Genomic DNA, 15260 nt, shown 5'->3' on the forward strand with positions numbered 1-15260 from the left:
GATCTGGACACATTCCTATCGGTGAGCTCCTCCGGCAGGCGAGGCTGCGTTGACTGGGTCACGTAGCCCGCGTGCCCAGCCACCGCCTGCCCTAGCAGCTTCTGTTTGGCCGGACAGAAGGGGCGAGATGGGCGTGGCAGAGGAGAATGTGGGGCTCGGTGGATGTGTCGAAGACCGGTACCAGCAGTGGGAGGCAGCTGGCTCCAAAAACAACGCAGGGCAGAGGAGCGACGCTCACAACAACGAGCTGAGCACCAGGCAGCTAAAACGCAGAAAGTTGGCACAGCTGATGCATGGGCCAGTCATCTAAGATAGCCATTACATGGCACCTACTGGGTCTGTACCGTGACCTCCTGCTAGCAGCGAGCCTTCGACAATTCACGCGGCCTCAAAGTGCACCTGGCCTGGCACAGGTGCCGTGGTGACGTCACCACCACTTAGTGAGTGTATGTAGTGAGAATGGTGTGTGTGGTGAGGCTCTGGGTGAGTGTCCATGGTGAGTTTGGTGTGGTGTTAAGTGTCTAGTGGTGGTCAGCGTGGTAAATGTTTGGTGTGTGGTGAGTGTGGTGAGTGTGTGGTGGTGAGTGTGGTGAGTGTGTGGTGGTGAGTTTGTGGTGAGTGTGTGGTGAGTGTGTGGTGGTGAGTGTGGTGAGTGTGTTGTGGTGAGTGTGGTGAGTGTGTGGTGGGGAGTGTGGTGAGTGTGTGGTGGTGAGTGTGCTGAGTGTGTTGTGGTGAGTGTGTGTTGAGTGTGTGGTGAGTGTGTGGTGGTGAGTGTGGTGAGTGTGTAATGGTGAGTGTGGTGAGTGCGTGGTGAGTGTGTGGTGGTGAGTGTGGTGAGTGCGTGGTGAGTGTGTAATGGTGAGTGTGGTGAGTGTGTTGTGGTGAGTGTGGTGAGTGTGTTGTGGTGAGTGTGGTGAGTGTGTGGTGGTGTGTGTAAGTGAGTGTGGTGAGTGAGTCACCCACGTGATCGCTCTTTAGCTCGCAGTACTTGAGTCGTCCCTCGCGCTCCGCAGGGCGACTTGCGGCTCCATCACCTCCCACGCGCTCCCCACACAAAGACAAAGATCCCCCGTATAGCCTTAGTAGACTGTTGGGGCAAGTGCCGTTAGCGAGCACCTATGAAGGCCGGCACGGCACACGAGGGGGTGGGTGGCCAGCACCACGCCCGACCGCCTTTGTCTCCGCAGTGGCAATGTTTACTAATCGCACCAGGTACTCATTTGAGGCTGAGTCGACCCAGGGGAGGCCCAGAACTGGTTCAGATAATCGTCACTGATGTTGGCCGTGAGCGGGAATCGAACTCGGGTCAATGGGTTCAGAGCATCGCTAACCGCTAAACCCCACGTGTGGCTCACAGAGTGAGATAACCAACTCACTACACACACACACTCACCACACACACTCACCACACACACTCGTCACACTCACCACACTTACTACACTCACCGCACTCACCTCATGTAGTCGTTCTACTGCAGAGGTTAAGTTCCTGCAAACAGAAGAGATTGGATCAGCACAACCACACAAACACACAGCCACACAGCCACACAGCCACACAGCCACACAACCACACAGCCACATAGACACACAACCACACAGCCACACAGCCACACAGACACACAATCACACAACCACACAGCCACACAGACACACAACCACACAACCACACAGCCAGACAACCACAAAGCCACACAGCCACACAACCACACAACCACACAGCCACACAACCACACAAACACACAACCACACAACCACACAGCCACACAGCCAGACAGCCACACAGCCACACAGCCACACAGCCACACAACCACACAGCCAGACAACCACACAGCCACACAGCCACACAACCACACAACCACACAGCCACACAACCACACAAACACACAACCACACAACCACACAGCCACACAACCACACAGCCACACAGCCACACAGCCACACAACCACACAGCCACACAACCACACAGCCACACAACCACACAGCCACACAGCCACACAGCCACACAACCACACAGCCACACAACCACACAAACACACAACCACACAACCACACAGCCACACAACCACACAGCCACACAAACACACAACACACAACCACACAGTCACACAACCACACTGCCACACAGCCACACAGCCACACAGCCACACAACCACACAGCCACACAACCACACAACCACACTGCCACACAGCCACACAACCACACAGCCACACAGCCACACAACCACACAACCACACAGCCACACAACCACACAACCACACAGCCACACAAACACACAGCCACACAGCCACACAACCACACAACCACACAACCACACAAACACACAGCCACACAACCACACAACCACACAACCACACTGCCACACAGCCACACATCCACACAACCACACAGCCACACAACCACACAACCACACAGCCACACAGCCACACAACCACACAGTCACACAACCACACTGCCACACAGCCACACAACCACACAGCCACACAGCCACACAGCCACACAACCACACAGTCACACAACCACACTGTCACACAGCCACACAACCACACAACCACTCAGCCACTCAACCACACAACCACACAGCCACACAGCCACACAACCACACAACCACACTGCCACACAGCCACACAACCACACAACCACACAGCCACACAACCACACAACCACACAGCCACACAGCCACACCACCACACAGTCACACAGCCACACAACCACACAGCCACACAGTCACTCAGCCACACAAACACAACCACACAAACACACAGCCACACAACCACACAGCCACACAGTCACACAGCCACACAAACACAACCACACAAACACACAATCACACAAACACACAGCCACACAACCACACAACCACACAGCCACACAACCACACAGCCAAACAGTCACACAGCCACACAGCCACACAAACACAACCACACAAACACACAACCACACAAACACACAGTCACACAGTCACACAGCCACACAACAACACAGCCACACAACCACATGGCCACACAGCCACACAAACACAACCACACAAACACACAACCACACAAACAAACAACCACACAACCACACAGCCACACAAACACACAACCACACAAACACACAGTCACACAGTCACACAGCCACACAACAACACAGCTACACAAACACAAAACCACACAGCCACACAGCCACACAACCAATCACACAGCCACACAAACACACAACCACCCAACCACACAGCTACACAGCCACACAGCTACAACTTCAACAATCACCGCAACAATCACAACCACATACACGCAACCAAAACGAGATGAGACAACGCAATGGGATCTTGAATCGAATCATCAGCACCATCAGTATCATCATCAGCACCATCATCAGCACCATCAGCACTATCATCAGCACTATCATAAACACCATCAGTATCATCATCAGCATCATCATCAGCACCATCATCAGCACCATCAGCACTATCATCAGCACTATCATCAGCACCATCAGTATCATCATCAGCATGATCATCAGCACCATCATCAGCACCATCAGCACCATCAGTATCATCATCAGTATCATCATCAGCACCATCATCAGCACCATCAGCACCATCAGGATCATCATTAGCATCATCATCAGCATCATCAGCACCATCAGCACCATGAGTATCATCATCAGCACAATCAGCACTACCACCAGCACCATTAGCACCATCAGTATCATCATCAGCACCATCAGCACCATCAGTATCATCATCAGTATCATCAGCACCATCATCAGCACCATCAGCACCATCAGTATCATCATCAGTTTCATCATCAGCATCATCATCAGCACCATCAGTATCATCATCAGCACAATCAGCACTACCACCACCACCACAAAATCTCACCGCATCATTTGCACCACAACACCACCAATTCTAACCACACCACCAACACACCACCAACACATCACCACACCACGCACTCCCCCACACCACGAACCCCACTCACACCACAAACCCAAACACACCACGATCGCACCACGCATCCCCACCCCACCACGCACCCCACCCCACCACACACCCCACCACGCACCCCACCACAAACTCCCCCTACCACGCCCACACCCCACCCCACCACACACCACACCCCACCATACCACACACCACCACACCACACACCCCACCACGAACCCCACCACACCACGCACCCCACCTTACCACGCACCCCACCCCACCACGCACCCCACCACACCACGCACCCCACCACACCACGCACCACACCACACCACGCACCCCACCCCACCACACACCCCACCCCACCATGCACCCCACCACCCCACCACACACTCCACCACACCACGCACCCCACCACACCACGCACCCACCCCACCACACACCCCACCACGCACCCCACCCCACCACACACCCCACCACACACCCTACCCCACCACACACCCCACCCCACAACACCACGCCAACCACCCCACCATGCACCCCACCACACCACGGATCCCACCCCACCACGAACCCCACCCCACCAAGCACCATACCACACACCCCACCACACACCCCACCCCACCACGCACCCCACCCCACCACGCACCCCACCACACCACGCACCCCACCACACCACGCACCCCACCACACCACGCACCACACCACACACCCCACCACACACCCCACCCCACCACGCACCCCACCCCACCACGCACTCCACCACACCACGCACCCCACCCCACCACACCACGCACCCCACTCCACCACACCACGCACCCCACCCCACCACACCACGCACCACACCCCACCACACCACGCACCTCACCCCACCACACCACGCACCCCACCCCACCACACCACGCACCCCACCACACCACGCACCCCACCCCACCACACCACGCACCCCACCACACCACGCACCCCACCACACCACGCACCCCACCCCACCACACCACGCACCCCACCACACCACGCACCCCACCACACCACGCACCCCACCACACCACGCACCCCACCCCACCACACCACGCACCCCACCCCACCACACCACGCACCCCACCACACCACGCACCCCACCCCACCACACCACGCACCCCACCCCACCACACCACGCACCCCACCACACCACGCACCACACCACACACCCCACCACACACCCCACCCCACCACGCACCCCACCCCACCACGCACTCCACCACACCACGCACCCCACCACACCACGCACCCCCACCACACCACGCACCACACCACGCACCCCACCCCACCACACCACGCACCCCACTCCACCACACCACGCACCCCACCCCACCACACCACGCACCACACCCCACCACACCACGCACCTCACCCCACCACACCACGCACCCCACCCCACCACACCACGCACCCCACCACACCACGCACCCCACCACACCACGCACCCCACCACACCACGCACCCCACCACACCACGCACCCCACCCCACCACACCACGCACCCCACCCCACCACACCACGCACCCCACCCCACCACACCACGCACCCCACCACACCACGCACCCCACCCCACCACACCACGCACCCCACCCCACCACACCACGCACCCCACCACACCACGCACCACACCACACACCCCACCACACACCCCACCCCACCACGCACCCCACCCCACCACGCACTCCACCACACCACGCACCCCACCACACCACGCACCCCACCACACCACGCACCACACCACGCACCCCACCACACCACGCACCACACCACACACCCCACCACACACCCCCCCACGCACCCAACCACACCACGCACCCCACCCCACCACACCACGCACTCCACCCCACCACACCACGCACCCCACCCCACCACACCACGCACCCCACCCCACCACACCACGCACCCCACCCCACCACACCACGCAACCGACCCCACCACACCACGCACCCCACCCCACCACACCACGCACCCCACCCCACCACACCACGCACCCCACCACACCACACCACGAACCCCACCGCACCACGCACCCCACCCCACCACACCACGCACCCCACCCCACCACGCCACGCACCCCACGCCACCACACCACGCACCCCACCCCACCACACCACGCACCCCACCCCACCACACCACGCACCCCACCCCACCACACCACGCACCCCACCACACCACGCACCCCACCCCACCACACCACGCACCCCACCACACCACGCACCCCACCACACCACGCGCCCCACCCCACCACACCACGCACCCCACCCCACCACACCACGCACCCCACCCCACCACACCACGCACCCGACCCCACCACACCACGCACCCCACCACACCACGCACCACACCACGCACCCCACCACACCACGCACCACACAAACACACCCCACCACACACCCCCCCACGCACCCAACCACACCACACCACGCACCCCACCCCACAACACCACGCACTCCACCCCACCACACCACGCACCCCACCCCACCACACCACGCACCCCACCCCACCACACCACGCACCCCACCCCACCACACCACGCAACCGACCCCACCACACCACGCACCCCACCCCACCACACCACGCACCCCACCCCACCACACCACGCACCCCACCACACCACACCACGAACCCCACCGCACCACGCACCCCACCCCACCACACCACGCACCCCACCCCACCACACCACGCACCCCACGCCACCACACCACGCACCCCACCCCACCACACCACGCACCCCACCCCACCACACCACGCACCCCACCCCACCACACCACGCACCCCACCACACCACGCACCCCACCCCACCACACCACGCACCCCACCCCACCACGCCACGCACCCCACGCCACCACACCACGCACCCCACCCCACCACACCACGCACCCCACCCCACCACACCACGCACCCCACCCCACCACACCACGCACCCCACCACACCACGCACCCCACCCCACCACACCACGCACCCCACCACACCACGCACCCCACCACACCACGCGCCCCACCCCACCACACCACGCACCCCACCCCACCACACCACGCACCCCACCCCACCACACCACGCACCCGACCCCACCACACCACGCACCCCACCACACCACGCACCACACCACGCACCCCACCACACCACGCACCACACAAACACACCCCACCACACACCCCCCCACGCACCCAACCACACCACACCACGCACCCCACAACACCACGCACTCCACCCCACCACACCACGCACCCCACCCCACCACACCACGCACCCCACCCCACCACACCACGCAACCGACCCCACCACACCACGCACCCCACCCCACCACACCACGCACCCCACCCCACCACACCACGCACCCCACCACACCACACCACGAACCCCACCGCACCACGCACCCCACCCCACCACACCACGCACCCCACCCCACCACACCACGCACCCCACGCCACCACACCACGCACCCCACCCCACCACACCACGCACCCCACCCCACCACACCACGCACCCCACCCCACCACACCACGCACCCCACCACACCACGCACCCCACCCCACCACACCACGCACCCCACCACACCACGCACCCCACCACACCACGCACCCCACCCCACCCCACCACACCACGCACCCCACCCCACCACACCACGCACCCCACCCCACCACACCACGCACCCGACCCCACCACACCACGCACCCCACCCCACCACACCACGCACCCCACCCCCACCACGCACCCCACCACACCACACCACGCACCCCACCGCACCACGCACCCCACCCCACCACACCACGCACCCCACCCCACCACGCACCCCACCACACCACACCACGCACCCCACCACACCACGCACCCCACCCCACCACACCACGCACCCCACTCCACCACACCACGCTCCCCACCCCACCGCACCACGCACCACACCCCACCACACCACGCACCTCACCCCACCACACCACGCACCCCACCCCACCACACCACGCACCCCACCACACCACGCACCCCACCCCACCACACCACGCACCCCACCACACCACGCACCCCACCACACCACGCACCCCACCCCACCACACCACGCACCCCACCCCACCACACCACGCACCCCACCCCACCACGCACCCCACCACACCACGCACCCCACCCCACCACACCACGCACCCCACCCCACCACACCACGCACCCCACCCCACCACACCACGCACTCCACCCCACCACACCACGCACCCCACCCCACCACACCACGCACCCCACCCCACCACACCACGCACCCCACCCCACCACACCACGCACCCCACCCCACCACATCACGCACCCCACCCCACCACACCACGCACCCCACCCCACCACACCACGCACCCCACCCCACCACACCACGCACCCCACCCCACCACACCACGCACCCCACCCCACCACACCACGCACTCCACCCCACCACACCACGCACCCCCACCACACCACGCACCCCACCACACCACGCACCCCACCCCACCACACCACGCACCCCACCCCACCACACCACGCACCCCACCCCACCACACCACGCACCCCACCCCACCACACCACGCACCCCACCCCACCACACCACGCACCCCACCCCACCACACCACGCACCCCACCCCACCACACCACGCACCCCACCCCACCACACCACGCACCCCACCCCACCACACCACGCACCCCACCCCACCACACCACGCACCCCACCCCACCACACCACGCACTCCACCCCACCACACCACGCACCCCACCCCACCACACCACGCACCCCACCCCACCACACCACGCACCCCACCCCACCACACCACGCACCCCACCCCACCACATCACGCACCCCACCCCACCACACCACGCACCCCACCCCACCACACCACGCACCCCACCCCACCACACCACGCACCCCACCCCACCACACCACGCACTCCACCCCACCACACCACGCACCCCACCACACCACGCACCCCACCACACCACGCACCCCACCCCACCACACCACGCACCCCACCCCACCACACCACGCACCCCACCCCACCACACCACGCACCCCACCCCACCACACCACGCACCCCACCCCACCACACCACGCACCCCACTCCACCACACCACGCACCCCACCCCACCACACCACGCACCCCACCCCACCACACCACGCACCCCACCCCACCACACCACGCACTCCACCAAGCGCTCAGCCCCAGGAGCACGCGGGGCCCCCCACACACCCGGGTACCTGTCGTCAAGGCGACGCGCCGTTTCCACGGAGACGGAGGAGGCTCTCCCTGCATCACCATGGAGATGGAGGCGGTGTTAGTTCACTGAGAGTGCGTGTGTGTGTCTGTGTGTGTGTCTGTGTGTGGGTCTGTGTGTGTGTGTGTCTGTGTGTGTGTCTGTGCGTGTGTGTCTATGTGTGTGTGTCTATGTGTGTGTGTCTGTGTGTGTGTCTGTGTGTGGGTCTGTGTGTGTGTCTGTGTGTGTGTGTCTGTGTGTGTGTCTGTGTGTGTGTCTGTGTGTGTGTGTCTGTGCGTGTGTGTCTATGTGTGTGTGTCTATGTGTGTGTGTCTGCGTGTGTATGTCTGTGTGTGTGTGTGCAGTGCTGTAGTGGTTAGCGCTATGCTGCGTTACGAACCCAGCAACACGAGTTCGATTTCGGCTCACGGCCAAAACCGGTGACGATTATTTGAACCGGTCCTGGGGCTCCCCTAGGTCGACTCAGCCTCAATTGAGTACCTGGTGTGGTGTGTAAATATCGCTACTTGGGGAACAAATGTGGCCACCCACCCCCTCGTGTGCCGTGCCGGCCTTCATAGTGCTCGCTAACGGCACTTGCCCCAACAGTCTGCTAAGGCTATACGGGGGATCTTTGTCTTTGTGTGGGGAGCGCGTGGGGAGTCTTTGTGCAGTGGTCAGCGCCGCGCTCATGACCAAATAAAGATTAGGCGAATGTGTGAACCGGTTCTGGACATCGCCTAGGTCGACGCAGCCTAAAATAAATAACTTATTTTTTGTGTTCAGTTTGCTGTCCTTCCCCCGGATGTACGGTAGAAGTTCAACATATGTGTTGGTAAATGGGAGACAAAGGCGGCCAGGTGTGGTGGTGGTGCTGGCCACCCACGCCCTCGTGCGCTGTGGCGGCCTTCATAGGTGGCGCTCGCTAACAGCAGCGCGTGCCCTCACGATCTGTCAAAGACGAGACGCGGATCTTCGTCTTTGTTGTGGGCCAGTGGGTGTCGGCCTTCGTGGCCTTGCTAGCGGCACCCCCCCCTCACCCCACAGCAGCCCACGCGGTGAGCTCCACACCCACCCCCTGCACCCCCCCCCACTCCCCCCTGCACCCCCCCACCCACTGCTCCTTGCACCCCCCCCCCACCCCCTCACCGTGGGGCGGCTCGTGGCTACTCGTGAAGACCTCCACGGCCGAGATGCCGGCGCCGTAGTCCACACTGGGGCTCACCGGCTCGTCTGGGGAGACAAAGGCGGCCGGGACGGGGGGGGAGGAAGAGGGGGTGGGGTGAGCAGGAAGGGGTGAGCCAACTCCTCTGGGATCAAACGCGATTCTTGCAGAAGGATTCCACCCATTCCCTATGCCTCTGAATCATTCTCTCTCTGACTCATTCTCTCTTTCTGAATCGTTCTCTGAATCATTATCTCTCTGAATCATTCTCTCTCTCAATCATTCTCTTTCTCTGAATCATTCTCTGACTCATTATCTGAATCATTATCTGCCTAAATCGTTCTCTGATTAATTATCTCTCTCTGAATAATTCCCTCTTTCTCTCTAATTCTGTTCCATCCTTGCGAATGGTGGCAGCACCAGCAGCAGCAGCACCACCAGCAGCAGCATCACCAGCAGCATCATCAACACCACCACCAGCAGCATCATCAGCACCACCACCATCAGCATCAGCAGCAGCCTCAGCACCACCAACACCAGCAGCAGCAGCTGCCACGTGGTTCACGAGCTATCGATGCCAATGTCGAGATCTGCCGCTGCTGATGCTGCTTCTGCTGATGATGCTGCAGCTGCTGCTGCTGATGATGCTGATGAGGCTGCTGCTGATGCTGCTACTGCTGCTGATGCTGCTGATGCTGCTACTGCTGCTGATGCTACTTCTGATACTGCTGCTGCTGATGATGCTGATGATGCTGCTGATGAGGCTGCTGCTGATGCTGCTACTGCTGCTGATGCTGCTGATGCTGCTACTGCTGCTGATGCTACTTCTGATGCTGCTACTGCTGCTGATGCTACTTCTGATGCTGCTGCTTATGCTGCTGCTGCTGGCCACGGCGAGAGAGCTTCAGCAGACGGAGAGAGTTCGTGAAGCAGCGCTCACCACGGCATTCCGATCCCGTGGTCACGCACTGCGTGATGGGCCTGGCGATACTCGAGGTGCTTAATTAAAAAATGCTTTTTTATCGCTTCTGGAGAATTTGCAACAATACCGCGACCAATGTGCTGCATCCGGGCTCTGGAGAAACCGCCTGGAGAAGATTCCCGGCGTCGGCGTTGACGATGACGGCGAACAAGTTGGAGACCCGGGGACTTGTTGACGCTATTAACATTGCACTTGTACTGGTAGGAACCTCAAGGTTACACCAGCCCACAGGGGATTATTGTGTCCGTCGTGCAGGGAGCGGCTGGGTGGGGAGGGAGGGGCTGGTTGGGGAGGGTGGGGCTGGGTGGGGAGGGTGGGGAGGGGAGGGTGGGGAGGGGAGGGTGGGGAGGGGCTGGGTGGGGAGGGTGGGGAGGGGCTTGGTGGGGAGCGTGGGGAGGGGCTGGGTGGGGAGGGTGGGGCTGGGTGGGGGGTGGGAGGGGTGGGGCTGGGTGGGAAGGGGGTGGTCACCCCGTGGTGCCCTTATAAAACTCAACGTTTAACCTACTCACGCCGGCTTGTGCCCGCCCTCACAGTCGGGCATATGTACGGAATACACCACGCCGCCGAGCAACCCAATGTTCCTACCAGCTCCCTCCGCAGGAATGTGTTTATCGTGTCACAGCCTAATATCCCCGTTCATGTTCCACAAAAAACGATAGTCTCGTGCGAGTGTGAACACTTTGTTGAAGCACCCTGTACGGTAACCAGGACGGGGCTAATGACGGAGTTCGTCATGGGCCTCGTGATGGGGCTGGACTGTGACAAGGGCTGACGCCAACACATTCACGTCTCCCTGCTGATTGGTTTAGCCAGGAAGCCCCGGCGAGTCTCAAGACTCCTGTTCTCAGGAGGATCCTGCCACCTGTTGACCGTAGGAGGGGGGGGGGGCGATGCTTGCTGCTCCCGCTGCTGCTGTGTGATCCCAAATTCGGCGTGCACGTTGAACTTCCTTCGCGCTGTACGTAGCCAACCGCGCTAATCGCTGGTGATTTGCTGCTGGGGGTAATTTTTAAAATGTTCCGCGGTACAGGGGGTGGGGGCGCGGCATGGGGGGGGGGGTCTTTAACGTCCACCGCGAGTGGAGCGGACGGCGCCTGTGTGGGGTGTACACTGTTGTGTACGCCACCGCAGGAATGATAACCAGGGCGGCCGCTCGCTTCGAACCGTGGGCTACTCTTAGCGAAAGGAGCGGAGAACCGTGAGGGCAGCGGCGTTGGTGGGGGGTGGTGGCTGGCACCGCGTGGCTCATGATGTCGAGAGAGAGAGAGGCGGAGACGGAGAGGGAGAGGAAGGGGGAGGCAGTTTTCGGCTCGTGCCCCCGATGTTAGCCGTGCAGTGGACTAAGTGAGCGCCGTCTTTCCCTCACGGGGAATTGCTCCAACTGCGATGCGAAACGCGATAAGTGCTCGAGACGCTCGAACGGGAGGGGGGTGGGGGTCACGTAAACAGAACGAGCCAACGCGTCACTGGTACAGCACTAACCGGTGGTGTGTTGGAGAGCCAAGCCACAACATTTACTGAGTACCGTGGCGTTTCGCCAGTAATCACAACTCGCTTCATCAGGCGATCTAACCCCAACAAGACCTCTATTATGGATGATATTGGTCGCCAGAGCCATAGGTGTTAAACTGCCAAGGAGGGGGGGTATCGGACGCGAAACGTTGACCCGCCGACTCATCTTTGATTGGGGGGGGGGGGGGCATTTTTCCGTTTTCATTTCTGCGGCCGAATCTTTGATTTGGAGGTGGGTGACGAACTTCGTTTCCTGATGCCAAAAGCAGAAGCGACCCTCGGCCACGACACGTTGCCGAATGCGGTCCCCGTGTCACCACGTGGACGATCGTGCTTCGTGTAAATGTTGATCCACCAGAGATGTGGAGTTGATGGGAGAGGGGTGGGGGTGGCGAGGGAGGGGTGTGGGGGTGAGGGAGGGGTTGAGGGCGTGAGAGAGAGAGGGGGTGTGGGGGTGAGGGGGGGTGAGGGAGGGGTGAGGGGGTGGTGAGGGAGGGGCGTGGGGTGAGAGGGGGTGAGTGGGGGGGCATTGTGAGGGGGGGGGGGCATTGTCAGGGGGGTGGTGAGTGGGGGGTTGAGGGTGGGAGGGGATGTGGGGGTGAGTGGGGGGAGGCATTGTGAGGGGGGAGAAGCGGTGTGGGTGAGGCTGGAGGAGATTGCGTGAGAGATGGAGAGAGACGGACGCACCAGACAAAGATAAAGATCCCCACGGATAGCCTGTAACAGACTGTTGGGGCAAGTGCTGTTAGCGAGCACCTATGAAGGCCGGCACAGCGCACGAGGGGGTGGGTGGCCAGCACCACGCCCGGCCACCTTTGTCTCCCCAGTGGCGATGTTTACACATCGCACCAGGTACTCATTTGAGGCTGAGTCGACCCAGGGGAGGCCCAGAACTGGTTCAGATAGTCGTCGCTGGGGATTGGCTGTGAGCGGGAATCGATCTCGGGTCGCCGGGTTCATAGCGCTAACCCCTACATTACCGCTCCCCACATTGACGCACCCACTGCCACACACACAGACGCACACACACACAGACGCACACACACACAGACACACACACAGACGCACACACACAGACAGGCACACACACACAGACGCACACACACAGACGCGCACACACACACAGACAGGCACACACACAGACGCACACAGAGGGATTGTGCTCCAGCGTTGTGTAAACAGGAAGACACAAGGATGCACACAGGGGGAATGGCATGTACACACGAACTGTAACATACAAAGCCCCCCCCCCCGTGCAGCCTGTCACAGACTGCCTGGGCCAGTTGCTGGTCGCGAGAAGCCACCTAAGAAGGCCGGCACGGCGCATGAGGGGGGGGGGGTGGCCAGCAACCACGCCCGGCCGCATTTGTCTCCCCTTAGCGGCGGTGGTTACACACCGCACCGGGTGCTCATTTGAGGCTGAGTCGACCTAGGGGAGGCCCAAGACCGGTTCAGATAATCCTCGCCGGGGATTGGCCGTGAGCGGGAATCGATCTCGGGTCGTGGCGTAGCGCTAACCACTGCGCCACCGCTCCCCACACACACGCGACAAAGATCCCCCGTGTAGCCTTGGCAGCCTGCAGGGGCAAGTTGCTGTTGGCGAGTAGCACCTGTGAAGGCCGGCACTGTGACACGCGCAGCGGGGGTGGGTGGCCAGCACCACACACGCATGCCCGGCCGCCTTTGTCTCCCCCAGTGGTGATGTTTACGCATGGCAGCAGGTATCAAAAACAAACAAAAAACCACTCACAGAGGTCACGGCGAGAGAGGTGAGAGAGATACAACTGGGAGAGATTTGCTGGGAATTACGGAGGGAAAATGAGAATCATTAGAGAGGAAATAATAGGGGCAGCGGAGACACACACACAGACACACAGACACACAGACACACAGACACACATCCCCCGTATAGCCTTCACAGACTGCGGGGGCAAGTGCTGTTAGCGAGCACCTATGAAGGCTGGAACGGTACACACAAGGAGGTGGGTGGCCAGCACCACGCCTGACCGCCTCTGTCGCCACAGTGGCGATGATTACACACCGCACCAGATACTCATTTCAGGCTGAGTCGACCTAGGGGAGGCCCAGGACCGGATCAGATAATCGTCACTGGTGTTGGCCGTGAGCGGGAATCGAACCCGGGTCGCCAGGTTCATAGCGCAGCGCGCTAACCGCTACACTACCGCTCCCCACACAGACACACTCACACACAGACTCACCAATCGACCCACTCACACACTCCCACACAGACACACTCATTCTCATACACACTCACCCCCAGATGCACTCAAACACAGACACACTCACATACACACTGACACACAGACACACTCACACACAGACGCACTCACACACAGACACACTCACACAGACACACTCCAACACTCCCACACACACACACACTCACACACACTCACACACAGACACATTCACACACAGACACACTCACACACAGACACACTCGCA

The 15260-nt window shown here is 61.2% G+C and overlaps 1 protein-coding gene across 1 annotated transcript in view; it reads right to left on the minus strand.

The window, feature by feature from the left end:
• Positions 1-15260, minus strand: part of LOC144943550 (uncharacterized) — a 48813-nt gene that overhangs the window by 19599 nt on the left and 13954 nt on the right. Inside the window, exons 2-5 of the mRNA XM_078871123.1 lie at positions 10285-10368; positions 9140-9188; positions 1456-1489; positions 964-1044 (exon numbers count right to left, since the gene is read on the minus strand). Coding sequence (XP_078727249.1) covers positions 964-1044; positions 1456-1489; positions 9140-9188; positions 10285-10368 — 248 coding nt within the window. The remainder of the gene's footprint in view (positions 1-963; positions 1045-1455; positions 1490-9139; positions 9189-10284; positions 10369-15260) is intronic.

This window comes from Lampetra fluviatilis, chromosome 31 (assembly GCF_964198595.1).
Source record: "Lampetra fluviatilis chromosome 31, kcLamFluv1.1, whole genome shotgun sequence".
Classification (NCBI taxonomy): domain Eukaryota; kingdom Metazoa; phylum Chordata; class Hyperoartia; order Petromyzontiformes; family Petromyzontidae; genus Lampetra; species Lampetra fluviatilis.